Source organism: Macrobrachium nipponense, chromosome 20 (assembly GCF_015104395.2).
Source record: "Macrobrachium nipponense isolate FS-2020 chromosome 20, ASM1510439v2, whole genome shotgun sequence".
Classification (NCBI taxonomy): Eukaryota; Metazoa; Arthropoda; class Malacostraca; order Decapoda; family Palaemonidae; genus Macrobrachium; species Macrobrachium nipponense.
The window spans coordinates 60,886,130-60,913,260 of NC_061089.1; the positions used below are offsets into that span (position 1 = coordinate 60,886,130).

Here is a 27,131-nt window from a genome sequence, read left to right on the forward strand (position 1 = left end):
TTTGTATGTGTAAGCATGTACACACGTATATATATATATATATATATATATATATATATATATATATATATATATATATATTATATATTATAATTGTGTGTGTTATATAAAAGCAAAATAAAAGACACGTCCCTAATGGAGTTGCCAAGAAGTTAGCTTCATAACAGAAAATAACATTCATAAATAGCAGATAGATGACGTATCCCAGAAACTTGCATGACAATCAGTCTTGGATAACAACCACTAATGAGACAAGATCTACAGTACACCAAGGAAGGTTGTTTACCTTTTTCGTATAAGTTTCCCTCTTTACTTACTCTGACATGATGTGATGTATGCGCTAATATTCGTATTTTATTTACAAGAAAAAAAATTATCTTCAAAGCTAGCTTTCATTAGCACTTTTTGTGCCGTGTCTCAAAAACCGGCGCGTGCTACTCGCTTTGATGATGAGTATCATCCACACTCTTCATAAGAGGTGACGCGTTGCCACACTGCCCAGTGCCAAAAAGTTTGATCCTCGTAGGCCTTTTTTGCTTTTATCGGAGTCGACGTTAAGTAGCCTCAGCTGATAACTGTGAAGAATTTATCTTTTTCTGACTCAAGTCATAATGGCCCCGGTGTGTTAGTTCCAAGTGAATAGGTTTCATCTACTGAAAGTAATAATAATAATAGACTGTGTGTTTGAATAATAAACTTCACTGATATCGGCTGCAGATATTTGCTACCAGTTCCCAAAATCAGACTTGTAGCTATATTACCAATGCAATGATATGGATGTTCTCGTGTCAGTTGGGTGGATGAATCCAGAGGCCCACACCAGGCCTTCAGCTCCCTTTCAGACTTCGCCTCAAAACGTACGTAGGTCATTGTTGGCATAAGTACGCCTTATTTCCAACCACCAACCCTGGCCACTGTTCATTGCGCCCTGTATAAGAAAGGGCTGCAATATAATTCTTTAAAACGGCATGTCCTATTACTTTGGTTTCCGTTCTTGTACGTCTCAGTTGGAAGGTTGAGACCCTAGGTCTACGCCAGGCCTCTTTTGCCCATTTTACTCCTTGTCACGTATACTGGCTGCCTAAGTTACGGGCCCATATTTGCATGAGACCAGCTGAGTCTAAAACCCACCAACCACCGGTATCGTTATCCTGTATAAAAAAAAATTTTGTAAGTAATACATATAATATTTTTTCTATATGTATTTCTTACATTTTGTTTCCCAGGTGTTTAGTGAAGCCTTCTTTTGCAGGTCATTGGCTTTCAGGCTTTTTGTCTAGGAATTTTTTTTTATTGTGAGTAATGAAAGTAGTAATTCATTGTAAAGTAAAAAAGAAGATGCCTCGTCATTATACTTATCTAGGTTGCTTTGCTTATTGTCGAGGAAAATATTGTCTAAAATGTCATCGTGAGCGTTTAAATGAAAGAGGAACTGTTTTGTAATATGATTTTACCGATATTCTTCAGTGCGCGCCAAGTCCTTTCATCAGAAACTATGCAGAAATACGTTCTCTGAAATGCTTCTTTATGCGTGTCTTAACGCAGCAGAATCCAATTAAAACAAAACAAAAATACTTCTCGAAGGGCAAGAAAATATTTGAAAATTATATTTTCATCTCTCTTAACAATGATAAAATTACGCTCAGCGACCTTGTGAAAGAACAAGGCGTGATCTGACATCCAGCTCACTCGTGACCCTTGCAAGATTTTACCCTGACGCATAAGTTGCAAACATAATATTCTTAACTTAATGTGAAATGGTCTTCATAATTGATACTCAACAAGGATCAAATGAAAAGGACAAAAATTAAACACGTTCATATATACTCAGTTACAAGAGGAAACAGAAAATAATCAAACAGAAACATAGCCTCTAAATTCAGTTCATGAAATAAATTAAAACGCGCTAAAATCTACGGCCACACAGCCCGTTGTTTCACCAACAAAAATTTTGAAAATGTGCTATATTTTATTACAAATAATTTTTCTGTATGGTTTAACAGGCGCATTATTCATTTTTTTTATTTCCCTTCTAATAAATGAATCCTATCTTTTCCTAAAATTCCTGTATCATTAACTCAACGTGAAGCACCTTTTCCAAACCTGGTTAGGCTTTCCTCTCCCACAACAACAATAACAACATCAGCAAAGTAGTTTGTAGACTCACTCCCCGAGTAAGTGGAAATGGAGCTTTGTTATCTTTCCATCACGGCAGGTGATACGAGATGATAAGATGCTGTATTGAAGCAGAATGGTTGATGCCTTATTTCGCAAAATTCGACTATCGTTACTAGTAACCAGGAAATCAGTTATTGGGATGACCACCATAATTATGATTTACATGCGCGAGTCTTTAAGATTATTCTCTCTTCTCTCTCTCTCTCTCTCTCTCTCTCTCTCTCTCTCTCTCTCTCACACACACAAGCAAAAAAAAACCTTGTAAGCAAAGCAAATTCTGGTATTTCGTAAAATGAAATAGTCCGTCTGCGTGTTTCTTTCATTTTCAGTCAAGAGAGCCATAATCTGTTCAGAACACCTGCTGATGCTGAGAAGGTTAAAATAGCTGCATTTCTCATTTCTCATTCCCCGCTTGCAGGGAAAAGGAATGCAATTTTCCGCTCTCTAAGAGAAATTGACGAAAATAGCATCTTGAATTTTCTGCTCTCCTCTGCAAGAGGATATTTTCACATCGGGCTCACAAACATTTCATGGAATTCACTTTAAGTATATATATACTATATATATATATATATATATATATATATATATATATATTTATATATATATTTCAGCAAACACCTTTTTATCTAGGCAATGCTAAGTTTTTCGCATGAGGTGCCCTTTTCCAGTAATCACTGCCTAGGTCAACAGGCGTGTAAGACTCTGTAAAACGCAACTAACATTTTTTAAGCTCCTTTGGGAATCGATGGCAGAGCCTTTTGCCAACTATTGAAATTATATATGTCTATATATATATATATATATATATATATATATATATATAATATATATATGTGTGTGTGTGGTGTGTGTGTGTTTGTGAGAATGTATATATATATATATATATATATCTATATATATATATATATATATATATATATATATATATATATATATATAATTTTTTTTTTTTATAGATAAGTATATACATACATATGTGTGTCTGTGAATGTATGAATATTCATGTGCACATTTAAATATGAGGGCCAAGGTGCAAACAGGTATACCAAAACATACATATTGGTCCTATGTACAGCATTTTTGTTGTAATGTATTATTCTGGTTCGAAATCACGTTTCATTTTAGCATGCAGATCCATTACAATAACAAAATTACTCAACACGAGGAACCACTTTCGTGTACAAATATAAGTCATTCATTCTGAATAAATAAATAAATAAATAAATGTATCTCTATTGACTTCGGTGAATGATTTTTTTCCCCAAACAAATGGATCAAGTTCATCCCACAAATTAGGTTTGAATATTTACCGATGGCTTTGAATTGACACTACAGAAATACATATGAGAGCATTTTCCGTTTCCCACCTCTCTCTCTCTCTCTCTCTCTCTCTCTCTCTCTCTCTCTCTCTCTCTCTCTCCTCCTCAAAGGTTCCGGATTTTTGCAGGATAAAGAAAAAATATTTATACTGCAATTTGCAAAGAGAATTCACGTAGCAGTTCTGCAATTTCATACGACCAAACGAAAGCAATTCATTTTCTGGCAGCGAAATTTTGTGTGTACTTTTCTCCTTCAATTGACTCGTATTTCTTTTCTGGTTCGCAGTAGTAACGATGAAAGGGGAAATGACGCCTTGAATTCTTTATGAGCGTGTTTACAAGTTTATTCGTGCAGGCACGCACTTCTGCACGGGTATCTGTGTAAGTTGTTGAATGCATACCTGTATGTATGTATGTATACATTTGCAATACATGCTGGCACATATACACGTATTTGTGTGCACCTTTATACATACATACAGAAGATTTTCACAGAGTAATATTTGTCCCTTGAGTGTTATTTGATTAAATTAGTGAATTTACGTGTACTATATTGACAAGTGTTCATTTATTGTCATTTTCAGACAAGTAAAAGATATTGACGCCGCGACGTGGTGGTTGTTAACAAACTTTTTGCACCTATGAAGATTGTATCAAAAACCTTTTTGGTGACTGACGCAAGATAAAAGAGAGGTTTGAAAGTCAATGCATGCGGAATAACTATTACACCTGTATCTTCTGCGTACGTAATGTGATTTTAAACGAAGGTGCGATGGAGATAAATGAAATAAGAGCCGATGTCATTCAGTTAGCATTCGACTGAAGAAAGGTTACAGATATGGTGAAAGTATTCCAAAGTGTCAGTAGGGAGTCAAGGGTTACCAAAACCTGGTCAGAACAAGATATGATGTCGGCAAGTTGGACAAAAAATCTGGAGATGAAAAAACAAAGGGGTTGAGAGGAAGCAAAACTTAAAATGCATAAATAGATTATTGAGCGACATCTTTGTAGAATGAAGACTCGCTCTGAATTTGTTTATTGATGAAGGAATTCTCTTTGCATGACTGTTCTGTGAGGTATATATATGTGAATAGAAATTCGAAGTGGTAAGTGGTAAAGTGCATTGCACAGACATACGGTAGAATGTTTGATGTAGCGAAAAAATTTAACCAGTACGATAGTCCATAATCAGTCCGTCCATAATCTTTATCAGTATCTCTCCATAGGCGACCAAACATGATCTAAATGATTAGTCTTTATTAATTAAAAACAGTGCTACCTTTTTCGTATAACTTGAATTAGTGCCGGGAAAGGCACGATAACACTATTGCACTTGGATAGATAATGAAGTGTAATTACATTTCAAATGGACCCTAGAACGTGAATAACTTCTGTAATTTGCAAAATATAACTTGATTACATGTACGCATATGTGGTTGTTCATAGATTTTTTTTAAACTAAAACTTTATCGCTTACCAAACGACATTCTCCATCGTCCGGTGATCACTGTAACATCCATGGAATGTAAAATGCTGCCACACAGTGGGCTATAAATTTTATGTATTATCTGTCGATAAAACATGGCACCCCATATGACGCTACGGTATCTCGAACAATTCAAAAACTACACAGTACGATATTGCTACGTGAAGTTTATTTTGCCTCCCGGTAGACTGTAAAAGTATTTGCTAAACTCTGAAAAAGTGAATCAGTGAAACATGAATCATTGTTGTGTTCCCAGTTGATCCAAAGCTGTAATGTACAAGATTTAAATTCCGCCCCAACAGCATAAACAATCCGAATATATACCTCTTTGCTTTGCAAAATATAGTTGTGTCCCTTCAAATCCTGTTTTAACTGATAGCTATGTTTCTTTGTAGGATATAAAAACTGGAAATTTCAATGGGCATTAATATACCATCATTTCTAGACAGGAAATGAAGGCAAAAATACCTTTTCACTGGGAAAATTAACGCTAAATAGCGACATACTGTTTTATGGCTATTCTCATAATCTGTGGCTTGAGCTTGAGATTTAAAAACACTTCTCACAAGGCTTAGTTTTTAGGCACCAAAATTTTCAAATTAAAGTTCTGAAAAGAGCAACTAACGTAGCCTCATGAAACATTGTGGATATTACGACAACGGATCATAGTAGCTACAGGTGAAATACCTGAACGATGCAAGAAACCTGAGCTGGTGATTCGATGGCGCCACTTCAGTGCTTCTGAATCAACAGACATTAAGGCCTTATAGAATTGAATCTCGAACTGAAGCTTGAAAGCGCGATGATTTTAGATGCGATACGCTGAAATGAATTCCACGTAATTTTCCTGGCCCGCAGTCATTGGCCAGGAAATTTGGAAGTATTACGCTTCTCGAGATAGTTAGTGCATATTTTCTTCCAAGGCTAGTGGCAGTGTCCCTCAGTAGCATGCTCTCTTTCTGATTATTTTAGTTCTATAAGTATGGTGAAGAAATGATGAAGATTTATGCCCAGTTTCTTCGTCAGATTCACAAGGCTCATGGTCGCAAGGATAGGGAAAGTCCCTAAAAATATTCAGTTTCCTTCAAGTGTGGTTCCTCGTGTTACTACTCTGAACTGAGTACACAGAGATACTCTACTCCAATTATTTCCCATGAGACTATACGTACCACGAAAGCCTACAAGCGTTTGAAATATAATGCCGTCATCAAGGACGAGGCAGTGACGACACATGAAACGTCTGGACCTATGTCACGAATGTTAAAACCATGAGTTCAATATTTTCTCTAGATACCATGTATTCAGAATATTCAGTTTTACGCCGTGCATTCCGGGCTAGATCTTGATACCTCGTATCCAGGATTTTCTCTTAATGCCATGCATCTAAGATTTCCTCTTTACACTAAGTCTCAATGCCATGCATCCAAGATTTTCTCTTTACACTAAGAATGCTGGACAGCAGCAGTACAAACACAATACAGTAGTATTTCTTTTAAATTGCAACTATAATATTCATTTTTAACAGGTATGTTTTAATAAATACAAAATGTGATCTACAAAAATAAAAGTTTGGCTAAATAAGCCACAGTCAAAATACACTTCCAAACACAGCGTGTAACCAAATAACGCTGGTCGTCAATCATGTGGAAAATCGTGTTCCCATTGGCTGGGATTTATGACGTCATGCTTTTTAATTTTGATTATAGCCGCTAGTTGTCTCTACTAGCGCAGTGGTACGGCTCACATGGCCGACTTGAGTATCTGTGTGTGCTCTATAGTAACTTTGGTATGAACCCACATAGGGAAAGCAAAACCCTCACAGTTTCTGAAAGAATTTAAAAAATATAGTTGTACTTTCGATTTTTCCGTTTGATAATTACAGGGTCGAAATTTTTCCCCCATTCAACTTTGGTCGATCAAACGTGTTGCTACGTATAAAGAAATTATATTCTAATAAAATACGACGCAATCCGTTGGAAACCAAAATACGCGAAAACGGGCAGTATGCTGAACTTTGCTTGTTTTTGCGTGCCATTCCCAGCTAATTTTTCGAATAGAAGTAAAGCATGTAACGTTTGTTTGTTTATTAAAGCAATGTTAAACCTCTATTCAGCCCAATCCACAAAGCAATCAGAATTCTGGAACAGCGAACCTGGCGAGAAATCCCAGCTGATGTGAATTTCAGTCGTGCAGAAAGTCCAATATCAATGCGCTATTATTATTTCAAACGGTGTACAAATCCTCGTATATCAACCTTTTCTCCTTAGATTCAAACAGTCTTTCTTTTTCAATGTAGTACTATGTTATTTAGAGGAATTACCATCATTCAACAGGCAGCCTGACAGACAGACATAGAGGGTGCGGGCGTTGTCCTTCAGCATATTGCGTCAACTCTTTGATCTCTATGGTTCACGTCATAGCCTACTCCCTTGCCGCCAGGCTTACACGTAAATATACGTAGCTTGCGGATTATCCCTTTATGAAAATATCTTATATTGAGAAGATACACAACAAAGATGAGAGGAAAATCAATGTGAATTTGTCTCGTCTTGAGAAAGAGCTATTGATTTATGACAAGAAAATCGTTACAAACACTTTTTATGAAGCCATTTGTAAATGTAAGATGGTTTGAAGAAAGTGACCAGTGCAAACTTGAACTTACAACCAATATTATATTTTAATGTGAATTTATGGCCATTAAGAGCGATCATGACGCAACAGGACTTCATGAATCAACCTTGTTGACATTTACACACCAACTTGTAAAGTGTGGGCGACGTTTGCAACTTTTGCTTTATTAGCATATTACGTGAAGATGCATTCTCATACCTCGGAAAATGTCTTCTCTCCTGCTCTTTAACATATAATTTGATATATCATTTTTAGTTCACCTTCCTACCCTTTATAATTTCAGATTTAGTCAGTAGTGTTTTTATTCCAGATAAGTCAGAGGAACGTGAATCTCTCTTTGACTCCTTTCTGTAACATTGTGCAAAGATTTTGAAATTATTACAAACCTATTTTATTGAGCAAATGTCTGCAAATACCATTTTCTCTCTTTACAGGTCAATTTCCTCTTCCTGATAAACATCATCCGGATTATGGTGACAAGACTCAGACCTGTTTCTCTTCCACACAGGTGAGTGAAACTCTCTCTCTCTCTCTCTCTCTCTCTCTGGCAAGTCACGTGACCTGAGTTTCATTTCCCCTTATACATGACCTCAGATGGCGCTCATTACCCTTACTCAGTTGCTTTAAAAAAAATCACACTGAAAGTACTAATTCCTACCTAGCGTATAAATGCATTACCTTTTGGAATGTTGACTCTACGGATAAATGTCAATATATGATACTCGTACGATTATTGTTCATTGCCTGAATAGCCAGAGGTAAAGAATGCTGAAATCGGAGTGTCAGTGCTGCTTATATAGATATATATTATATATATATATATATATATATATATATATATATATATATATGGTTATGTATATTATATATATGTATATAATAATATACATATATATATATATATATATATGTGTGTGTGTGTGTATGTATGTGTATGTATATATATATATATATATATATATATATATAATATATATATATATAATTTTCTTTCAACTACACTTTGTATGGATGTGTGGAAATGGAGAACTTTTCGTATATGCCAAAAAGTGTGTCTGTGAAGTTAAAACACCCTGATTTAGTCGTGTTCTGTCCATTTTGTTTGTTTATTCATTTACTTGCTCATATATTTGTTGGTTTTAGTTGGAATGTACAAATCTTCCTCGTATATGATCTTCATTTGACGTCATTCGAGTCATGCAAATAAATCACGTGATGGCTTTTTCCTTTTTTTAACAGAATGTTCCGTTTCGTCTTCCATTTTCATACAAAGCTGAAGAATTGCGTCTGTTATCCATGTCAATTTTTTGTTTCTTTTGTTACATACCTAAAACTCAAAAGGAATGAACACCAATACTTTGCATAAATGTAACCTCAACTAAATTCAGAGTTTGTTCAATATTCTAAAGTTTTATTTAAATTTCTTTGCTGTTAATTATGTTGTATCTCGTTTCATTTTCGCCTCTGAAGCTTTAGATGTGATAGTGCGACAATAAATGACTTCTGAAAGACCTCGTTCTTTAAACATTTGTAGCAACGGATTAAAAGATGATCCATGCATTTACCTCACGAATTTTATAAATAAATCAATAACCTAAAAGTAAATAGATAAATAAATAAACCATAGAATCATTGCAGTGTCTCTTCTGATCGCAGTTTAGTATACACGTTTGTCTAAATTTTTGAAAACTCTAAGGATCTTACGTACCACGTTTCACTGTTGACACACTTGAATTGTTTCCACCGTTCGTGAAAATGAGATTCTACATAATTACTTCTTTTTGCGAAACCTGAAACGCTCACTCCAGATCACTTGTCTGCCTCCGTGCAAGGTTAAATAAATGCAAATTAATTAGTGACAATTCAAAGGAAAGGCTTTGCACGGAGATATCGTTTATTAATAAAACGATATCTCCATTTTAATTGAACAGTATTACTATAGGGGTCAGAGATGTGTATTTCTGGTGATAGAAGTTCACTCTCGACGTGGTTCGGAAGTCACGCAAAGCAGTTGGTCCCGTTGCTGAATAAACACTGGCTCCTTGCAACATAAAAACACCATACAAACAATACTAGAAAACAGCACGGTAAGATCATTTGAGAAATTTGCCGTCTTCAGTAAATTATTTGTGCTCATCACCGAGGGGCTGGTAGGTGTTAAACACGGCGACCCTCAGAACTTTTCTGTAGATTTATCCAATTAGTTGCGAGGTATAGGATTTTGGCTGACCCGTCTTGATTCTTACCTTCCTATATAGTTTGTTTTAATTTTCAACTGTTTTTATTACTACCCACGCAAAGGAAATTTTAGGTTGATTTGTGTATTCGCCCTTGTTTTTTGTCTGTTTGTATGTATGCCTGCTGTTCATCAGCTTTTTCAATGGCCATGTGCGTATCTGTGCCACTACCTACCCTCGCTGAAACTTATGTAAATAAATAGATGGTGAACTTTTCATTTTCCGTCTTTACGGGTAATGAGAGAGAGAGAGAGAGAGAGAGAGAGAGAGAGAGAGAGAGAGAGAGAGAGAGAGAGAGAGAGAGATGCTAAACAGCAGAAAGCTACATATGAGAAGCTCAGTATAATTATAATTAGTATTGTTGTAGTTTTGTTGATCAAAATAAAAACAAACTCAATTTTATTCGTAGTAGTGCCGTTGTTAATATCGCTGCCATATTTATTTCTTATAAGAGAATTAGAAATCAGAATAATGAAAATGAATAGTTTCACCAGAAAATGCTGAATATAAATTATTAATGGAATAAAGAATTATTTTCTTCCTGGCAAGAAAATCTTTGCTGAAACGAACTCATTTGTTATGACAAAGAACATAGTTTACTTTGATGTCCCTTATAATTTTGATGTGTATATCATGAAGTATTATATCTGTAGCATACATTCATTTTCAAATGTAAACATTAATGTTATTAGGCTTGTGCATGTGCGCTATATTGTAAAAAGAATTGCCATTTCCCTTTTTATCATTTGCCATAAATTCTACCCTAAAAATTTGTCACTCTACTGCACTTTTCAAACTGTTAATCCTTGTCTCACTTTTATCAATAAGCATTTGCCATATTTTCGTATTGGCCGTAATATTTTGTACTCTCGCAGAGTATATTTTATTTTTTCTTAATTTTTAACTGAATAACTTGCTTTTTTTTCTTTTCTTTTTTTAATTAAATTCTTTGACATTCCAAATATCTTTGTTTATCCTGTGTTTTGCCATTTAAATTTCGTTGCTAAAAGAGGTATATTCCTTTTTAACCTGGTAATATCACTTTGAATTTAATGCATCAACCCTTAAATACCTCTTTTTCAACATCCAACCCCCTTTTTTGGTGGAAAATCGAGCTTCACATAATATACCAATATTATAGTCACCATTGAGTGCGAATATAATTTATGTATCAGAGTTTTTAATGTATTACAAACCTATTTGTGAATAGCTTCTCGTCGCTTCTTTTGACAGGAACCAGTTCAGCCCCCGTCCAAACCACGCACCACAGAAAAGTCAGGCGCAGCCTTACCCACTTCTCCAAATCCCCCCACTTCATAACCGTTCGCTGTCCAAAAGCAAAACCCTCCGCTTCTCCCAGATGAAACAAACCAGCAGTCACGCGAACTGCCATTCCCCCGTGGAGATCGTCTCCTACAAGTCCCTGGTCTCGGATTCCTTCGACAGCTGCGTTCAAGAGCAGCAGCTGGACAGACGCGTCTCTCGATCGAACAGCAATCTGTTTCTGGAGGACAAGGAGTTCGAATGCGATTGTCACGATGGCAGTTTAGTGATGCTACGGCAGGACAAAATGAACGCATCGAATGACTCCGGTGATGATTACGTTGCCCATTCTGTGCCCGAAAGCATTGTCGATTCTGAGCGGTCGCTTCAAGGAGGGAGTCTGAACGCCGCAGATTTCTCGACTGACAGACATTTTGGCGACGGTTCTTTCCGCCAGCAGGGCAGGAAGAAAGGGTTTCTAGCGCACTGCAAATTGCACGTTCACACCAAGTCTGTCAAGACGCGGATAAAGCTGCGACATTTCGGCAAGAACGAAAACTTCCTGAGTAAACTGTGCCGTCGCCGGGCCAACAGGAGCGAGACCCACCAAATGAGATGCATCCAAAACTGCCAGCCGTTGAGAAAGTCGAACCAGATGGCGCAGCGACCGAGGAGTCAGGACCGTGCAAGTCCTTATAACCAGATTCAGGAGATGCCCCTCTACGTTTCGGAAAGCTCCTGCGGCATCAGCGGAAGGGAAGGATGTTCTCCCTCGCTATCGTCGGCTGTGTGCGAAAGTGGGGGCGCTGAGAAATCCCTTAGCCACAGTGTGCATTCTTCTTTCAGCCAGAGAAGCTACTCACCGCCGAGTCAGTTTAGTGGCCAAGTCAAAAAGTTGCAAAACCAGTCGTCCCTTGGTTTTACTTCGAACAGACCAGAATTTAATATAAGGTGAGTACTCTAGTGTTTTGTTAAATTTGTTATAAATTGAATTGCGTTGTGACGCCCTTGCGATAGGCAACAGTAATTGATAGATGATATTCATAGCAGATTGGACAATATTTCCAAAATGCCGCAGGCGAAATTTAAAATCAGTGTTTCATCCCTAACACTAGTTATTACTAGATAAAATAGGTGAGCACCTTCAGGCCATGTCTCAGTAAAGAACTGTATCCACATTGCTATTCTTTCATCTGAAACTGCAGCAACGGTGATAGCTATTAAATCAATCATGTTAAGATATATGCTTGTGATCCATATCATGAGTGTGCATGTCCGAATGTTTTATGTCTCTTTTCATGTGCGTGTATATTACTGAGACAAACAGACAGACAGAGGAACCTTTTAGAAACACACGGTCTGTATATGTTACGTATTAATGAAAGTGTCATCCCATTTGGAAATGTATACAAATGTAAAAAAAAAAAATATGTATTTCGATTTACATAAAAATGCGAGCGTAAAAAGCCCAAAATTCAAAAATGTTTAGAGCTACGCAAGACAAGCCAGCTTTCTTACCTTGTGCAGCTCTGATTTCATAATACTCTCAGGACGATATATATATATATATATATATATATATATATATATATATATATATAATATATATATATATATTCTATTATTTTTCAGTCTTTGCGAAGTAGCACAATAATTCTAATGATACTGACCATGGGACTGCAAAACTTATTTAGTAGTTTCGCACAAAGCTGTTACGGAAGCGCTTTCGGAAGTTAAGGCAGCCCTTGTCTCCCCCAAGGCTATGTAGATAGCATTTCTCTCCCCAAAGGATCCACGACCTTTAACTGAGACTCTTTTGCCTTGCGACACCGCGAGAGCATTAAAGCACCAAGCCCTCGCGACTATGGCCGCTCTGCTTAATGCTGTCACAGTAACAGCCAGTTATTGATGATTATCATGCGATATGCATGAAGCAATATCACCCCCCCCCCCCCCCCCCCCCCCCCCCCCATATGATTGTTTATTTGAGTAGAGATAAATCATTATTAGTACTTTTTAAAATGGCCATAGAATAATAATAATAATAATAATAATAATAATAATAATAATAATAATTACAACTACTATTATTATTATTATTATTCAACCTCGTTCTTATGAAGAAAAGCAAAATGAGAAAATATAAACAAACATATATATACAAATCTGAAAGGAAATAATAGGAGGTGAATTTCTCTGCAAAGATAATTTTTTTCGAAATGGCGCCTACAACGTAATTGCTTTTCTTACAGTAAATGAAAACGCAATTTTACCAGGAAGATCAAATCCCTGAATTGGACCTCCATTAAAAACAATATACCAGCAGCAGTGAAACAAAATCTCAGAACAAAGTAGAATAAAGTCTACAGTAACCTGTGGGAATCCTTGCTGTTATGATTAAAGAAATCTTGAGTAAAAAGCAACACAAGTTATTAACAAATATTTAGAATAATTACCTATGTAAAGTTGCCAACATGAGCGTAGCGTAGTGGGGAATGTAAGCTTGGTGCGTGATCAGTTAATTACTCAAGTGGTTTTCTTCAAAATTTCAGTTCCTGCTCTAATTTATCTAGCATAGCTAATATACTGCTTAGGGGGCTGTCTGTATCAACTAATGAGATTTAATTATGCATACGTTGTCTCTCTCTCTCTCTCTCTCTCTCTCGGTCTCTCGTCTCTCTCTCTCTCTCTCTCTCCTATCTCCATCTATATATATATATAATATATAGATATATATATATAATATAATAAATTTATATATACATATAAATATATATATGTATATATATATATATATATAATAATATTAATTATATAATATATTATATTTTATATATATATATAAAGTAATAATATATTATATTAATATATATATATTATATTAAATTATATATGTATATATATATATATATATTAATATATTATAATATATATATATATATATATATATATATATTATTATAATATATTATATATGCAGTTGAATTAGGTGTCAGAATTGTCTTACATACATTGCGTTACTGTTGTCCTTGTCTGTCACAAGGAAGTGCTTCCTCTTCGGTTATTACAATATTTATATAGAATTCAGAGCTGTCTCCAAATTTTAGAGAACTTCTTGCTGAGACTTCTGAATTCTATGAGACGGTAACGCTGACTGCTCCCTGTGTATGGCATCAAAGATGGGAAGAATCAATTCTGTTTCATCTCTTTCGCTGTCATTAAATTGCGTGCACTCAATTCTCCTCACGGTGTCCGGAAGAACTTCATAACGATTTTCTTTGATTTTTTGTGCTGTTTTACAAAAAGGGTATTATTAAGGAACATTGTGTCAAGAGTGAGCTCCCAGCGAGGTTTCCAGAATGTTGTAAATGATAGATGTGAAGCGGGTTCTTTTTTTATTGACCTTGGAAAAAGAAGGCTTCCTGTCCCGATTTCCGGAAAACAGTTGAAAACAATGCGTCTGTTATTCCTTCCATTTCTAGACATTCGCCTATTTTGGCTTGCGCTTTCCATCCGGCGTCTGGAGTCTCTCTCTCTCTCTCTCTCTCTCTCTCTCTCTCTCTCTCTCTCTCTCTCTCTTCTTGACGATGGATAGACAACGCAAGATACTCATCAGTCGTGTTTGGTGGAGATGCCAAAAATGTCTTGCAATTCTCCCTTTATTGCTGCTACTTTTATGCTGTCATGAATACGTCGTGTATTTATTACTTTCTCGCAATTTTCAGTAGAATATCAAGCCTGAATTTTCTCCTTCATTGGGTAGCTGGAGGCACTCAACATCCCTCCGCCCCCTTCGAAGGGCGCGGGGACGCCTCTGTACAGAGACATTCACACTGGCCTCGGAACCGTGGCTATGGCTCCTTCGTGCTCCACCTTTTTGGCTCCTAGCTAAGTGCTAGGGGTCATTAACTGTCATTTACCAGGTGACGTACTTAACAGCATTACGCTGGGGGAAGAGAGGGGGGAACCATTATCTAACCAGCTTTAACGAACCCTGGGCTCTGCCTCGGCTTCTCTACCTCGGTATTGCGTAGTAGGTACTGGATTTTGTTTCGCGTACGCTCACGTATATTTACTTTTACTGATAATAGTTTCTGTATACAATAATGATAGATACTTTGAAGGAAGAAAATTAACATTTACAATATTATTTCTATTCCACGGTAATACGTTACTTTTCGTGTTATACCACTTACGGATATTCCGCTCTGTTATAACGTTTAAATTTAAATTACTCAGAGCCCCATTGTTTTGTTTTAAAAAAAGAATTTTATCCATGAGTAATGTTAATAAAAGCCTCCTAGTTGGCGAGTCCACTATAGTTCGCCTTCCATTTTTCTTCTATAACTTTTCTAGCTCATTCGGGGAAGAAAATAAAGGTAAATAGAAGCACAACGAGACAATACACAATAGGATGAATATGGATTTGATGTCTCAAATATCAAGGAACGGTATTTGAACATCTCAAAATGAGATTTTTTCCTTTTACCCTCCTGAACTGCTGGTCGTTCGCTGGTTTTGCGTTTCCCGTTGAACTGGACCAAACAAAAGGGTATATCATCGCCAGCACGTAGTTCAGGAGGGTAAAAGGAAAAAATCTCATTTTGAGAAGTTCAAATACCGTTCCTTGATATTTGAGACATCAAATCCATATTCATCCTATTGTGTATTGTCTCGTTGTGCTTCCATTCTCTTTGGAGTAGAAGGTTCTCTCTCTCTCTCTCTCTCTCTCTCTCTCTCTCTCTCTCTCTCTCTCTCTCTCTCGAAAAATAAAGGAAGAACTGTTTGCACCCCCGAAGGGGAAAGAAAAAAAATATATGAAAGGAAACGTGCTTTATTTCAGGGAGTTTACCAATTATAAGAAACGTGATTGCCTCCCCCAGGGACTCCTTGTTTTATATAACCATGCCAAGACTTCAAAGCAAAGTCAGTAGATAAAGGACCAAGCCGGTTGATTCGTTGTTGCGACGCATATTCTGATTGCATGGCTTGGTCAACATTGACAAATGAATAGATATTAACAAACATTAGTTGTTGTTCTTGGCTCGCAAACAACACGCCTGGTGCTTCTTCATTCCCTTTAATCAACAACAGTTTTCACTCCGTAGGGGGGTATTGCTGTCAGCGCATCCCACGCGGTGCACTGTAGGCATTACTTAAGGTTCTATGCAGTGTCCCTTTCACACCTAGCTGCAACACATTTCATTCCTTTTACCGTAACTCCGTTCATATTGTTTCTTCCATCTTACTTTCCACCCTCTCCTAACAATTCCTTCATAGTGCAAGAGCGAGGTTTTCTTCCTTTTACACCATTACAACCATTGTACTCTCAGTCTCCCTTTATGTCGTGAATGACCCCATAGGTCCCAGCGCTTGGCATGTGACCTAAGTCTTATATTTCAATTACGATTTTGAATGAACGTATGCCAAGATAATGGGGAAAATCATTACCACTGTATAAACTTATATCTAGTTAATGGGAAAACACTTACTTTTGAATGAAGGCATACCCAGTTATTGGGGAATACTATTAACAATGCATGTCAGTATAATATCTACTTAATGAGGAAAACATTAATACTGAGGGAACACATCTGAAAGTATTTGGGAAAACTGTCACTACTGAATGAACTGTCTCCTGTTAATAGGAAAACTATTAATAATGAAATATACCTTATATAGTTAGTTAGTGTGGGGAAACTATGCTTGAAGGCATTTGCCACAAAAATACAATTTCTCCGAGCTCATTTGCAAGTTTCCCCAGTGATTAGCTTATAAATTTGACTTAGATTTTTTTCCTACCTTCTCGAAACCCGCTTTTCACATTTTTTGTAGATGTGAAAGAAAAGAAGTCTGTGCAAACTGTTCTAGCTAAGAAAGTGTAAATAATAAAGAAAAATTTAGCTTCCCTGTACAGTCTTATTTAGCAGTTTAAGAAAGTACTCTTAAAGTTGTATGTGCATTTGCTAAAACGACGCTGAAGACTCTGGCTTTCCGTGGGGGAAAGTTCTTCGTAGTTAATTAAGGGGAATTTAGAAATAAGCCAGTAAGAACAAGGCTTTTAATTAAAGTGAGGATATGAAACGTAACTTGTATTCTCGTATTAGGTGAAACGTGTAGTCGTATACATTTAACATGTGTCATGTTACTTTTATAGATATATTGATGATCTTTAACAAGTTATTCTTTAGACATTTATTAATTGTAAAGGAACTATTTCAACTGTGAAATAAAGATTTTGGTGAAGGTTAGTGGTTAATGTTGAATATATATATATATATATATATATATATATATATATATATATATATATATATACATATATATATATATATATATATATATATATATATAATATATATATATGAAATAAAGATGTTGGTGAAGGTTACTGGTTAATGTTGAATATATATGTGTATATATATATGTGTGTGTGTGCGTGTGTGTGTGTTTGTATGTGTGTGTGTGTGTTTTAAAGGCTTAGCTACAATGTACTTAGATTCCAACTTCTTTTATGGCTTGTGTGGCTTTGCTTTTCAACTGAAAGTCCTGGGTTCATTCCTGATGCATTTATACATACATATTATATATGTCTGTATACATGCATGTATTTTAACCATTCTCTCTCTCTCTCTCTCTCTCTCTCTCTCTCTCTCTCTCTCTCTCTCGTACTCTCTCTCTCTCTCTCTCTCTCTCTATATATATATATATATATATATATAATATATATATATATATAGATATATATATATCTATATAATATATCATATATATATATATATATATATATATATATATATATATATATATATATATATATATATATGTAATTTTTCTTAGATTTTGATTTGCAGTATTATTATTTATGAAAATAATTTTACTAAAAAGCAAAACCATATAGGAATAAATTTATAACGCAGAATTTGGGTTGTAAATATTTAAATGTGAACATTATTTGTTATCGCTCTAAAAACTTAATGGTATAAATAAGATACCCACAAGATTCCACTCAACGCAACCTACACATTGAAGAGACTGATAAAAGCTCTCGCTTTCAAATTACTCCAACTTCAATATCATTCTGATCTCCTCTAGTTGCATCTGGTTACTCACGCATTGAAGGACAAAAGAATCTTCATTTGCTAATCATTGTTTTTTTTTTTTTGCTTCCTTTTTGACTCACTTTAGAATTGGATGTGTAGTTAACAGCACCTCATTATCATTAATGAACCAGCGTAGATTTACATGAAAATTGCGTCTAGTGATCATCCATGTCTAGAAGACGGGGGAAAAATGCGAAGTTTTTGAAAGGGTCGACAATGGTTTGTTGTTACAAAGAACCAGAGGGGGAAATTTGAAAATCCCTCTTTCAATTTGAGTTTTTCCGTCTCTCTCTCTCTCTCTCTCGCTTCGGTCTGCCTTGGGGAGAGAATGGAAGCTTAAGAAAACTGTTTTGGCCATCGTTGAATTTATTAGTGTAACAGAATTAATTACATCCCATTCCCATCCCCTAAAATGTGACGGTTTTGTCTCATATATTTGCATATGTCCTTTCCTTGGAAGAGGCATGGCCGTTTATTTGAACAAACTTGAATCCCCTTTAAGCTAGGAAACCTTGTGTCAAGTTAGGTGCAAATTAAGTCGGTGGTTCTGAATACTTAGCCCAAAAACGCAAAAGGTTTATGCCATAAATATGTATGGACAGTGGACGAACTTCAGTCATAAAAGCCTCCCTGACCTTGCTGATGAGAGTCCCGTTAGGGGAGGCAGTAGTGTCGAAGTGTTTGAAATGCCTGTCGAGGATTTCTAGAACCGAATCTCAACACTTGCGAAGATTTGACCCTCAGGTTTCCGTTGCAATTAAAGTCGCCATGTCCTTCATTTTCCACCGAAAAGGAAGCAAATGCTTTTCCATTAATAAAATATGTCTGGCATTATGTCTGTGCAGTAAACTCTGAAAATGCTCTAAAACTGGTGTACTATTCATTACAACGAACTTTCTAGGTAGGACGATGTTCAAAGCACTTCCTGCCCATAGGTGTACTCGTGCGTTACAACTCCATTAGTTTACTTCCTGTGAGTCTGATGAGAACATTTCTAAATCTTCACATATAGGCATTCCGTTCGGCAGTGGCTTACTATACAAGTTAATGGTCTTTAGGCTAGTTCCATGTGATAATGACGATAACATCGGGCAAATGAAGGCAGTTCATTGCACAAAAAATTTCCTGCGTTGAAAAAAAAAAAATCCAGGAAATGTGCAAGTCACATTCGTTACTAGTCTCCCGTCGCTGTTAAAAAAAAAAAAAAAACAAAAAAAAAAAAAAAAAAAAAAAAAAAAAAAAAAAAAAAAAAAAACTTTGGAATCTATTCAGAAGACAAATTGGAAAGCAAAGTATGATGTATTTCCAAGGGGAGGGAGGGAGGGGTTTGGGAAGGGGGCGGGTCGCAAAGCCGTCATTTCAATGCGGAAGTAATATATGTCACAAAGTGAGTTTTTCTCTTTCGCTCTCAGATGAAATCTTATCTGAAATGAATCTCTCTCTCTCTCTCTCTCTCTCCTCTCAAGTAGAGAGAATTTCTAAGAATACTGAGGACTTGTAAATGGTGGCGATTAATCTTATTGTTTCTGGCTTTGGTGAAGTAATCTTCGCAGCACTGTCACGTGTTGATTAAATCATAATTAATGCTTATTCAGAATTAAGAATAATTTATCAAATAAACGTATTAACGTTATCATACACCCATACAACATAAATACACATTATATATATTTTGAAGTAATAAAAGTCCACACTTATGTAAGATGTGTATTGAAAAATTCTTAAATGACGGAAGCTTTCGTCTACTTGATCAGTAGACGAGAGCTCCCGTCTTTTAAGAATTTTTTAATACACATCTTACATAAGTGTGGACTTTTATTACTTCCAAATATTCCAGTCACGTTATGGTGATTTTTTGACATTATATATATGTACATATACATATATATGTTTGTGTGTATGTATATATATATATATATATATATATATATATATAGATATATATATATAAAGAGAGACAAAGGCAGATGCTAAATTATTGATTAAGTTCACCTCCGATTATGTTTAATTCCATTTCTTTTTGAAAATGTACGGGAAATGGGAAATACAAATTCATAAACTTTTGGAGCTGACATCTATCATTACTATTAATATTTCTATTGTTTCATTGCTATTACTATTGCATCAAAATGTTCTCTTCATTTTGTTTTCCGTATATTGTCTCATTTCCGGTATTATGTTTCAGTTGCAGTTAATTTCTGTAGTGTGATTGCATGGTTTGTCATGTTTCCGGTGATCCACACTTTTTTACGGCAAATCCTCCAGTTTTGCAGTGATAGGTGGATCCGTTTTCACTGTCAAGTTATTACTCTTTTACTGATAATAATCTAGAGAATAATTAATCCTAGCATGCCGTTCTTAATCTGGTAAGACAGTTTCTTTGGAGCTGACGGTAAATATCCACAGTCGGATTAACTGAAGCCTGCCGTGAGTGGTTGTTCTTGCTCCTTGGAACTCAGTATAGGCTGCAGTGATATCAACTGTAGATATGTGAAGGTTCCTGATTATTCATCTGTATGTATATATATAATATTATATATATAAATTAAATATATATAATTATATATATATATTAGGATATATTATATATATACTTACATATGTAGAATCTCGTGGTCAGGTCGGCAAGGTAACCTCGTCGTGATTATGGAATCGCGGGTTCGTTTCCTACTACCGGACATCATTATTTCTTTAAATTGGAACGCGAGGCTTTGTAATGACAAGCGTATCCAAAAAAGAGCAAAGAATTCGATTATAGGGCATTGTGGGTATTTTATATATATATATATATATATATATATATATATATATATATATATATATATATATATATATGTGTGTGTGTGTGTGTGTGTGTAAGGCCTGGTTTCTTACTATTTGCATTTCGTTTCCCTGCAATATTCCTTGTCTTCCCTAACATCCAGTGACCTAGTGAGTCCACGATACGAGCTGCTTTCCATTCCTTTGAAGCAAAGAAAATTAAAACTTGCTCTCTAGGAATAATTTATCGGTCAAATGGAAACTTCTTTTTTACACACCTAATGCTATGCTTCAATGCTCTTTGACGCAATCTGAGAACAAGCTGCTCAAGTATTCTTCGAAACAGTTACCTCTGCGTTTAATATTCAGTGTCAAATATGAGGTTCAAATACAGCCGAAAATAATATTTCGTATGTCAATAATTAGCCTGGAGCAGGCTACTAATTATATCATTAATTATTTTGCCATCAATATATATAATTTCATATATGATATATGATAACGTTATATTTCTGTATCTCCGGAAATGTTGACATAGTCAAAACAGTGGTAGAACAATATCTAGAATGGTCATGAAAATGTTATGAATTCTTACATATAAAATCGTCGTATCTGTAGTAGCGGCGCAGAATAGAATATTGAATTAATGGCTAAATGTAAGTGGGACAGGTAATATAATATAATAGTTTTTTGGGCAAATTAGCATTGTTTGCTTGGGTGGTGTTTAATTTGCATAATTATTTTGGGTTAGACTCACCGTTGTTTACTGAACAGGAAAAAGGTCAGTCAGTCACCGAACTGGAGAAGCAAAAAAGGTGGCAAGTTCTGTGCAGAAGATTCGGCAAAAAGAGAAGAAGAGCGTCTATTCAGGAAAGTGTCAATACGCCTGAAGGAGTGTTCTGCCGTCTCTCCTTTATGGAAATGCATGTTGAATGTAAGTGAGAAAAAAAATAAAGTGGAGGCTGTCGAGATGAATTGTTTGCAGAGTGTTTGTCGGTAAAGAGTTGGACAGGGAAGAAATGTCGAGTTACGACGCAGGAAAGGTAAAGAGGTTAGCAAAAATTATAAGATGCATCAAAGCCTTGGGAGGTGAGTTGCTCACTTGGAGAGAAAGGGAAACGTATCATGTGGTAAATGATTTGGAACCGTTGGGAGGAAGGCGGTCAAACGCAGGCTTCGGAGATGCGGAATATGTGGAAAGTTAGGGATCACGCACATGATGAGTTTCGCGCTGTATGTGTAAGGGGGTCGATGAGCTAATGATGGTTTTTTTTTTTTTTTTGCATAGATTTATGAAGCTGATGGTGTGCCATTTTCTTGCAAGTGAGATCCATCCTCGATCCAGTAATTAAATCTTGTTTATTTATAACGAAACAATCTTAATAAGGAGACGGCTTCTTAAACGTAAATATATATATATATATGTATATAATATATATATATATATATCTATATATATATATATATATATATGTGTGTGTGTGTGTGTGTGTGTGTATGTATGTATGTATGTATATGTATATAAAGACTCAGGTTTGAATTATACCAGTGCAGAAATGCTTGTCACATATAATTCCCTTTAGATTAAGCTATTCCCAAGGTGCAGTGAATCCGATATCAAACGGTATCTGTGGCCTAATTTTATGAATACACACACACACACACATATACTACACACACACATATATATATATATATATATATATTTGTTGACTTATTGTTTCATTTCCAGTAACTGGTCTCTTCATTCTGTATTTGCCTATGCCTTCCATTACTTCTTTCAAATGAACACCATATTCTTGATAAGCTTGAATTTGAAGTCAGTGACTCCTGTGGGCTTTCCCATATGCATAGGGCTCATCTTCTCAATAATAATAATAATAATAATAATAATAATAATAATAATAATAATAATAATATAATAATAATAATATCGACGAAATGTATTTGTCCCTCAAGAGAGTAAACTTCAGTTCATCTTAAGTTCCTATTGACATTTACAAAGAACGCCTTCGCTGAAAGAGAATATTTGCTCAGGTTCTTTTTATTTGGGTTCTCTGAAGAATCCTTGTACATATGCAAACCAGATCTGTTCAATTTAAAGAAAAAAAAAAGAGAAAATCCTAAGTATCATATTCGTACGTCCTTTCCAGGAAACCTTTTTCTGAATAATTTTCTGTTCCCTCTGTTTTTGCTTTATTTTATTTGAGGTAGGTTGGGGTATGGGAGCTACTTCTCCATACCAGAAATTTTATGTTTACATCCTTACCAGGAAACATTTTTTTAAATAATTTTCTGTTCCCTCTGTTTTTTTTTTTTTTTTATATGTTTACGTTACAGCTGCGAATAAATACGCATATATCTAAGCGAAATTCGAACTTATATTGCTTTCTTAACTCTCTGGGTATGAGAGAGACAGTCTTCAAACAAAATTAATTTCTAATAAAGTTCCACAAGTAGACTGTGCCCCTACTTCATCAAGTACGAAAACCACAGCGTCAAAATGGGTAATACAATGATATATAATATTATAGTATTGGAGAAGCATACTGACAGATTCATAATTGCGAAACGAAAAAAGGAAACAAATTTATACTGTACCTACTTGGGAAAAAACAGTTTTCTTTTCTTCTTGCTACAATATTGACTACAAAATAATAGTGTTACAGGGAGTTACAAGGATTAGGCTGTCTCAGAGACTTATTAGTCCATCTGAGGAGACATCGTGTGCTCACATATCTCTAGGAGCAGGCTCCACTGTTCATTCACACGTTCTAATGATTTTGTTTAGCTTTCTTTTAAACTCTTCCACACTGTTGCTGTTGACGACTTCTGGTAGCAGTTTATTCCATGTATTACATATTTTGTATGTAAAGATGTTCCCACAATGGGATGTGTTGTATCTCTTCAGTTCTAGTTTCCATCCATTATCTCTTGTCTGGTTTTCGTTTAACGTGAATAGGCTACTGTCTAGTTTGGTCATGCCTTTCAGTAGTTTGAATGTTTCTATTACAGAGAAAGGGAGAGAGAGAGGTTTAACATTTCCGTGCGTGTATATATCTCCCCTGGGACTAAACCCCGTTGAAATCTTCATTTCAGAAAAGCCATCAAGGCCACGCTCATCCTATTCCCCCTGTTGGGGATCACCAACCTCCTCTTCGCCATCAATCCTCGGGACAAAGGAAGGCTGGAAGGCGCCTACATGGTCACCAACGCCCTCCTGCAGACGTCTCAGGTAATGCGGTTCCCCGAGCTCTCGGAATCCAATATATATTCTTTTTGGTTCTATGTCTCGTTCGTTGGGGTCCTTTCCCGAAGTCCGCAGTATCGTCATGGCCTGGGACTCTTCGTGCATTGATGCATGTATTATTATTATTATTATTATTATTATTATTATTATTCAGGAGACCAAAAAAGATCCCTCTTGAGTAGGTTTTTGAAGTATATTAGAATAACGTTGTGTGTTTTTTAGAACGTAATTGTGTTGTATATTTCATTTATTATTTTTTTTCTTTTGCGATCATAGTCCTCTAATTCGACTTGAGTCCTGGAGCTACTTCAGCTTCTAGTTTTTCCAGATCCCTTTTCAGGGATCTTGGGATCGTGCCTAGCGTTCCTATGATTATGGGTACAATTTCCACTGGCATATCCCATATCCTTCTTATTTCTATTTTCAGGTCTTGATACTTATCCATTTTTTCCCTTTCTTTCTCTTTAACTCTAGTGTCCCACAGTATTGCGACATCAATGAGGTACACTTTCTTCTTGATTTTGTCAATCAGCGTCACGTCTGGTCTATTTGCACGTATCACCCTATCTGTTCTGATACCACAGTCCCAGAGGATCTTTGCCTGATCGTTTTCTATCACTCCTTCAGGTTGGTGTTCGTACCACTTATTACTATTATTATCCAGAGAGACCATGCGTGCCTATGAAACAAGCCAAACTGTCATGAATTTGCATAACACAATTCCACAGATTACAATGCTTCTCTGAATAAGAAAATATAAAAAGCCAAACAGAAGAGAGATTAAAAGTGAGCTTCTTCTGAATAAGAAATTATCTAAATGCACGAATTAAGAATTAAATACTAAATGAGACCGAATAAGCATTACCCAAAATACCTAAGAAAGAATAGAAAATAAATATGAGAATATATAAAAGCTAAACAAGCAAAGGAAACTGTGCATGAGTGTCTGCCCAAGCAGAGGATATGAGAAGACATCTTCCCCTTCCAGAAACGAATAAAATTGTTTTTGCACATTTCTTTCCCTTCTCGTCCTCGTCCCCATCCTCATCTTGTTGTTGTCGCTGTTAATGAATTCTCGGGAATAAGACAAAAACCCTTTTGAGTAATTTCATTTCCTGGAAAACGACATCCTCCCTCCAATGAGAGTTCTTTGAGAATCCCGAGTTCCTTCCAAAAAAAAAAAATGGATTGTTTCACTGTTGTTCATACTGACTCGAGTTCATTTAAGGAGGGAAGAGTTAAGATAGCTGGGAGAAAAATACTCTATAAGTTCAAAATGAGTGGATTGTACGATTCATATAAGAACGATGCTACAACAGAGGTCCTCAGCGCCCCAAGTTTCAGACATGCAATTGATATTAGTAGTATAAGCACTAACAAAATGTTTCCCCGTAGGGGGTTAGTGCCGTCAGTGCACCTCATTCGGTGCAATGTAGGCATTACTTAGGGTTTTTTACAGCGTCCCATCGCCCCCTTGCTGCAACTACTTTCATTCCTTTTACTGCACCTCCGTTCATATTCTCTTTCTTCCTTCTTACTGTCCACCCTCTCCTAACAATTGCTTCATAGTGCAACTGCGAGGTTCTCCTCTTGTACCACTTTTCAAACCTTTTACTGTCAATTCCCGTTTCAGCGCTGAATAGTCTTAGTTGCCCCAGTGCTTGGCATAATGCCAAAACTATATAAACTATAAAAATAACAAAATAAAATAAAATAGATAAAATCAAACACCAACAAAATAAAAATGTTTCTTGTTGTGTTTTGAGTTTACCATCAAGAATATCATTACACAAATTCCTATTATCCTATAACAGAATTTGAAATGTCTTTATTCTTTTCTTTCAGGGCATCCTGGTCTCCGTCCTGTATTGCTTCTTGAACACCGAAGTGCAAAGCTACCTGCGGAAGAGATGGCGCCGCTATCGCCTGCAGCGTCTCGGTTTCTCGTCCAGACACTGCAGGAAGAATACTCGCAGCACCATCGTCCTCTCCCCCACCACTTTCAGTCTGACGAGGTCTCAGTGTGCGACGTCTCAGTCACTCTGCACAAGCCCGGCTGGGCCTCTCAACCAGTCAGTGTAATGACAAAACAGTGAATTAAGAGAGGCGCCCCCAGGATACTCAGCTAGTCAGTGTGAAGTGAAAAATATAGGTTCTATAGAACTTGCCAAAATACTCGGTCTGCAGTCAGTTAGTGTGGAGAGATAAAGGTATATATTACCTGAACCCTGCCAGGTATTCGTCCAGTTAGCGTGAAGGGCGAAATATAGGTTGAAAATGCATTCCGAGGCCATTCAACTAGTCTCTATAAAAAGAGATAAAGAATTGTCTCTTCGTTGCAGGACGATGAAGATGATGATGATGAAACTCCTCCAGGCCCCTAAGCTAGTCAGTGTAAACGGTATAAGGACTTTAAAAGCCTTATATAGTAGCTAAAACAAACTATATGAACTATGTGAGAAAAAAAAAACGGCATGAACTACGCGCGCACATACCACGGCCCATCAAGCCAGTCGGTGCAATAAGCCTGGCCGATCCCTGAAGCCGGCCAATGAAGAGGAAAATATGGAAGTCCTATAAGATTAAGAAGTTAAAGACACTGAAACAAAATTTGCAGAACAGGGAACCATTCGGCAGAAGATCTGCTGACTTGACGACGATGTTAATGCCGTTTGTTTTTCTTGGTACTCTGCTGGAGCTGTCATTGGTAGTTGTGTATCAGGCGGTGTATAATATTATGTATATACAAAAAAGCTGAATGGAAAAGGTAACGGCACGGGTACCGAGGCCCTTCGTTCTCTAAGGCAGTGAGGATTTGTGACGTTGCTCATAATACGAGGTCTATACAAATAATTTAAAAATGATCAGGGAAAATTTTGAGAATATATTTATTAATATATA

General features: G+C 36.1%; 1 protein-coding gene across 1 annotated transcript in view; it reads left to right on the forward strand.

Moving 5' to 3' along the window:
• Positions 1-27,131, forward strand: part of LOC135226487 (vasoactive intestinal polypeptide receptor-like) — a 309,527-nt gene extending 282,396 nt beyond the window's left edge. Inside the window, exons 9-12 of the mRNA XM_064266104.1 lie at positions 8,052-8,125; positions 11,088-12,068; positions 24,080-24,215; positions 26,076-27,131. Of these exons, the coding sequence (XP_064122174.1) occupies positions 8,052-8,125; positions 11,088-12,068; positions 24,080-24,215; positions 26,076-26,312 (1,428 nt within the window). The 3' untranslated portion in view covers positions 26,313-27,131. The remainder of the gene's footprint in view (positions 1-8,051; positions 8,126-11,087; positions 12,069-24,079; positions 24,216-26,075) is intronic.